The following is a 6,438-nucleotide window of genomic DNA, read 5'->3' as shown; positions in this document are numbered from 1 at the left end:
GTATTTATAATAATAATAATAATAAAATCTAAGGATTACCAAGTATCTACTTTATCTGCAGTGTTGCATCCCAAAACAGGTACAGGTGCTCTGTACACCTGACCCATCCTTAGCCCCCCCCCCCCCCCCCCCCCCCCCCACAATTCTTTTCAAAGCAGAGGATTCCCGACGTGGGTTGGCTGGGAAAGGGGAGGGGTAGCCCTTTGTGTTCTCCTGCCCGAGCATCTCATCGTGTGGGCAGCCTCTCTTTCCAGCTCCGAAGCAGCAGCATGTTCCCGAGGCTCCCTGATGCTGGCGCTTCTCTCCTCTTGGCCTCACAGCTTCAGGAAACAACACCGCGCTGAGCTTCCCTGGCATCCAGCGGCCGGGCAGGAGCCGGACTCGCCACAGCGCCCCTTATCGGCAGCCCGAGGGAGCGCCTCAGAAGCGCTGGGTCTCTTCTGTCACTGCAGCCGATGCCTGTCGTCCCTTTGTGTGAGACGCTCCGAGAACCGGGCATAACTCTCCTCCTCCTTCCACAGAGCCTGGACACAGACTGTGCTACCCTTCCTCTCAACCCCCCCACTTTCCTGAAAACCAGGCAAACAAACCAAACAAGCCGACCCTCCCCCCCACCACCAACTTCGGGATTTGCAGTATCTTGGACCATTTAGATATGTTTGTTGATTTCCCCCAAACAAGATCCATATAACTCAGAGGGAACTCAGACCTACGTTGCCTGATCTGCTAGGAGAACAATTTGTTATTTCTGCATAAAATCATCCTTAAACTGGTGTCTTTTAGAAGAGTTTTTTTTTTTTTAACTCCTTTTTATGGTGTGCAAGCCACAAACGGATGTGAGGCAGGGAAGGTGTTTCTTACTCTTAAACTCACCTCATTTTCTGTGCGGTTTGATTTCTGTTGAACATAACACAAAAAGAACGGAGTTGGCTGGATGTTTGCACTGAAATGGACGTAAGATTTTATCTCCCACCACAGTCTGTTGCCGCTTCTGATACTCCTTGCCTGGGACCTTCTCCCTGCCTGGACCCCTACTATTGCAACAAGGTGATTTGAACTCTTTTACTCCTTATCATTCCTGTGGAGGGATTGTGTGTATTGTCTGTTGTGTTATTACCGGCGAGTGAATGCAAGCTTGCAGTTCTGTACAGTTTTTCAATTCAATGTTGGACTCGGAAGAGAGAGCTCTGTGCCTTTCCCTTGAAAGCAGGGCGATCGTGCAGAGAAATAGCAGTTTATCCCGATTCACTCCCCCGCTGGTTTCTTAGATCTGACATTGATCTGATACGGTTGCAGAAAAAAAAAAACCCTAAATATTTTCCCAGTAGCCTGGGGGGAGGGGAATATTAATGTTTTAGTACTTTCTTATTGCTGGTTTCTATTTAACGTAAATGAGTACAGCGTGAAGCTCAGTATTGTGGGAGAATTGTAATTGTAAGCAATTTCAGACAGGTTTCCTCTGCCCTGCTGTAGAACTCTTGCTGAAGGTAAAAACATCAGCCCACAAATGACCAGCAATGATTTCTCGTCCCCCCCCCCCCCCCCCATTTGTTGGCACTATCACTAAATCTTATTCGCAGCCATCCCCCGATCGAGCTTTATATTATTCTGGTTAACAGCAGAACTTTTCTCAGAATATAGTTAAACTCTTCTCTTGCCCTCAGCATAAGAATAATTGCTCAAATGGCAACCCCCCCCCCCCTCCCTTTTTAATTTGGTGAAACGAAATCACTGCAAACATCTCGGTTTGTGTATAAAGACAAGTTTCAGGGCATCGAAATTTAAAAGTTCCTCTTCTGTAATTACCAATTACTGTTATTAATTCCAAGAAGCCCCGGTGTCACAGTGGGTCGCCGCGTGTGGCTGTGATAGAGAGACCCCTGAATTGTCTCCTTTTATCCCAGGAGCGGGCAGGGTGATGCATATTATTCTCTAGCAAGAACAAGCTACTGGTCCGGCTGTACAGAAACTGCACTTCCCAGGGCTCCTGTTTCAGAACTGTCTTTGCAAACGAATCCCACTGTTCACCAGAAGAATAGGCAAATCCTGAAATGTTAAAACTACTTCTTGGCTAGTATCTCCCATAGGGAGGGAAATTGTTCATGCAAAAGATATGGATTTCATGGTTTTTGTTTGCAGGCATGGGGAGGTTTTATTTAATGGCAAATTGGTAAACTAGTATACTGTATGTAGTACAGATAAGTCACTATACCGGCGGGATGGCTGTATATTTTATGGTTGTACATTTTTCATTGTTGAAATGCTTTCCTGCTGCAAAGCTGTTTAAACGCATCCTGCAAAGACTGGATAGCAACTTGCTGCTCCATGTCTTTATTTGAGGAAATTTAAGTAGAAGATATGATTGTTAACTGTAAAAATGATTTACAGTAAAGTCACACCCAGTTACATCTGCACAGGCTTGATATATGTAAGATATGAAATATCATGTAGAAGCATTTCCTTATGCATTTGCAAAGTGCAGTGCAGGTTTCCCACCAGACTCAGATTTGGATTTTTCCAAGTGTGCATGCTACCTAAAAAGTTTGCCCTGAGAGCTCTACATGCAGTTTCACACATCCGATTATGTTTTCAAATCCTTAGAAGCTTGCTGCTTTTAAAGAACAAATAAAGTTTGTTGAATTTAAATCTGGAGCAGGTGGTTGTAGAGGAGAGCTCACAAGTGCTATTCTTTATAACATAGTAGGGGCTCTCTATTCAAATGTGTTCTCTCATTGTGTAGCCAAGGCAAAACATTTTTGAAATTAAGGCCTTAGGTTTTGGTTATCAACTTTGACACACACACACACCCTAAGCAGCCTGTGGCAAAATATTTACGTTCAGATTTATGAAAGATGTTTTTTTATATCACAGACACAGAGTTTAACTCAATTCCCTCTTGGGAAATGGAGTCCAGTTGCACAGTGGTAAGAAGTACTACAGCAAAATCTCCTTTACTTTGATTAGCTGGCACTGTAAAAACATACCATTTCAGGATGTCAAAATGAAGGAAAGAGAATGCTAGAGAAATAATAGCCTAAGCATTGGTTATGTGTGTATCCCAAAGGCAAAGAAACTGTGTAAATCGGTGATATCAGCTTTGTTTAAAGTGATCTACATGCGGTGTTCCTCATAGTTCTTGAGCAAGTGGGCTAGATTGCATTTAAAAGTCAAATGTTTTCTTTGCTAAAATACACTTATGTTCCCAGGTAAAGCCATTTAAATATTTTTGGGTGGCTGCACTGCAGATTAAACAAAATCATTTAAAAATGCCTCTTCAAGATCCTAACAGTATGCATATCTTTGTAATCTGTGTACCATGTACGAAGGCGCAAACTCTTCTTTCTAAATGCAAATGCAGCTGTTCTGGAGACAACTTGCAGCTTTTCCGCAGTACTTAGATTGGGGCGCAAATAAAATAAAAATGTGAAGCCAAGGGCAGCTCAAGGAAATCTGCTGCCTGAGGCAAGGGATGAGATGGCAACCCCAGCTCCCCCCCCCCCCCCAGCATCCTGCCCCCCAAATCCCTTCTCAGAGCCACAGTGAGAGTAAGGTGGTTGGGAGTGATAGAGAACTATAAACTGACAGCAATTAAGTTTATTACAAAGTCATGAAAATGCATAAACCAAATATACTTATATATAATATGCACTTAAAACCAAAGTGGAGCAGCCTAATGGAGTCAAACCACATACAAAAGAAAAATGTCTTATTCATTTCACCAGGATAGAGTCCTCTGGTGCTGGTGGGTTCCAGGACCTAGCTTCACACCTCTGTGGCAGTAGCATACCAAGGGCAGGGAGGTGGGGGCGGTTTGCCACGAGTGTAGGCAGCAAGGGGGTGCTCAGAGCAGGTGTACAACTGCTGGCTCTGCCGGTCCCCTGCCCCCTCTAACGTTACTTCCTGTTCCTGAGCAGGGAACCGGCAGAGCCGACAGCCGTACACCTGCTCTGAGTACCCCCTTGCTGGGAAGAAAGGTCTGGTGATGCATTTTTTTTTTGGGGGGGGGGGGGGTGATACGCTATGAGGGGTGACACGCCAGGGGGTGTAATGCGCTTTGGGGTGATGCGCTGGGGGGGAACTCAGCGGTGACCCACCCTGGGTGGCAAACAGGCTAGGAACGCCACTGCTTTGAGGCTTGTGGTGAGGAGCACAAGTACTCACAGAGAATATAGAGTGTAATTATTAATTTACAGAGCATTCCCAGATCAATCAATCAAACTCTCCCAGCAAGGTGTACAGAGCAGAAATAGAATATTTCACTTTACAAGTCAACATACAAACTCTGGTTTCAATTCAGTGATAGCAACACAAACTTCCTCCACTACCAAACAATCTCCCACCTGCTTCCTTGTTAGTCCCCAGCCCCAGCATCAGACTGGTCTCATCAGCCCCCTTCTCCTATCTGCCCATCGTCATTAAATCCACTGCAGAGAAGGGAGCTTCTTTCTTAGTTCATGCCACTCGAGCCACCTGCACCACTCAGGAATTGAAACTCGAGAGCAAATACTTGCTGTACCACGCATGAAACAGAAAGTAGATTCTCTCTGATTTTTAGCAGCTTTATGGTGCCCGCAGCCAGAGTAGCTGGAGTGAAGAAACGTGCAGGACATCAGGACTCACAGAAACAGAATCCAGATCAGCAAACGCGCCGGACTCAGAGACTGGCGCTGAAGGGGACTTTGGCTGGCGGGGGTTGGGGACCCCTGCCAGCAAAGGTACCTGGTGGTGGCGGGGGAGGGTTGGCGGCGGCAGGAGGGGGGGTCGAAAGGGACGGGGGAGGGGTGGCGGTGCCGGGGGGGGGGGGGTTGGCAGCGCCGGGGGGGGGGGTAAAATGTGCCCCCTCACCTCAGGCTCTGGACCCCCCCTCCCGCCGAAGTCTGGCTACGCCCCTGTTCTGCAGTTCATTTAGTGGCGCCTGACCAAGCAGGTAGTAGAAAAGAACAGCTGGCAGAAGTTTTGGTGGTACCAAAAGAGACTAGTGCTTCACAACAATATGAAAAGGGCGGCCCATCCCAAAGAGTGGCATCCACCAGCACAATGACTATTCAATGAGTGAGATTTCCTACCGATGCATCTGCATGTTTTGCTTTCTAAATGCTGCAGAGACTCTATAGCAATGCTGCTCAAGCTTTTTTCAGTTAAGACACACCAAGTGGACACTACTTGAGTATGTGACACATACACACACACTGCATATATGACCCTCAGGGACCTTTAGTCTGACACAATATGGCAGTTCTTATGAGTTAAATGTAACCATGCTCTGCATCCACAAAACTCCAACTGCCCCCCCCCCCCCCCCAACAATAAGTGCAGATTATAACTAGGACATTTCTCCATGGAAGTCACAACACAGTTATTCTGATTTTCATGTCATCGGAGTAATAGCAACATAAATCTCTCTACCAGGCACATTGTGAAATGCAAAACCTAAAGAAAATCCAGACTCAAGATACATTTAACAAACATGTCATACAACAGTAGCACTAATTCTATGATTCAAACAGAAAGAACACTATTACTCCAGGGGGAATCTGGCACAAAATGAAAAATTCTGCCCAAAAGTTTGGAAATTCTGTGCACATATTTTAAAACTCTGCATCTTTATTTGGAGAAATTCTGCACAAGAAAATTACACTCATAAGGCTTAACTACTCCCCCAGCTTCTTCCTTCACCAATAATATCGCTCTCCAGGTTCCAGCTTACCCAGCAATCTCTCACTCCAACTTAGCTTCGGGTTCCACCCTCCCCACCTGACTTAGCTCAAACCCTTCCCCCAGCTTTCTCTGCCCCCTAGTTCTCTTTCTCCCCTTAGCCCCCAATCCCTACCTCTCTGTATTCTTTTTCTCTTGGCCTCCGCATTACCGTGTTTTTCTCTTGGATACTGTGGCATAAGGAAGAAACCAGCGGCTGTGCATCAGACCACTTCCTCCTCCTCTGCTGGCCAGGGCCCACTGCTTATTTGAACCATGAGGAGCTCTGTACAGCAGTTGGGCCTAGGCCAGCAGAGGAGGAGGAAGTGGTATGATGCACAGACGCTGGTTTCTTCCTTATGCCACATGATCTGGCGGCAGTGGCGTCGCGAGGGCAGCTGACACCTGGGGCGGGTTGCCGCTGCGCCCCCCCCCCCCCGGGTGCAGCGTGACGCACCCTCCCCCCTCTGTAGCGCAACCCCCCCCCCCCGCCGCGAGAACATACCTGGAAGGCGGTGAGGGGCGGATGGGAGGGCCAATCCGCCGAGTGCACGCCACTGGGGGGTGTCGGCACCTCGCTGGTTCCTTGCTCTCTCTCTGCCCCGGAACAGGAAGTAACCTGTTCCGGGGCAGAGAGAGCAAGGAACCAGCGAGGCGCCGACACCCCCCAGCGGCGTGCACCCGGGGCGGACCGCCCCACTGCCCCCCCTTCCTACGCCACTGTCTGGAGGTTAGGGTAATCCG

General features: G+C 47.7%; 1 protein-coding gene across 2 annotated transcripts in view; it reads left to right on the top strand.

Moving 5' to 3' along the window:
* The first annotated feature begins 526 nt into the window (after positions 1-526).
* TOX (thymocyte selection associated high mobility group box) overlaps positions 527-6,438 on the top strand; it is a 525,928-nt gene continuing 520,016 nt past the window's right edge. For both annotated transcript variants that reach the window (XM_030214796.1, XM_030214802.1), the window contains exon 1: positions 527-1,047. In XM_030214796.1, coding sequence (XP_030070656.1) covers positions 949-1,047 — 99 coding nt within the window. In that variant the 5' untranslated portion in view covers positions 527-948. The remainder of the gene's footprint in view (positions 1,048-6,438) is intronic.

The sequence above is a fragment of the Microcaecilia unicolor genome, chromosome 1 (genome assembly GCF_901765095.1).
Source record: "Microcaecilia unicolor chromosome 1, aMicUni1.1, whole genome shotgun sequence".
Classification (NCBI taxonomy): domain Eukaryota; kingdom Metazoa; phylum Chordata; class Amphibia; order Gymnophiona; family Siphonopidae; genus Microcaecilia; species Microcaecilia unicolor.
This window is presented reverse-complemented; position numbering and strand designations above follow the sequence as displayed.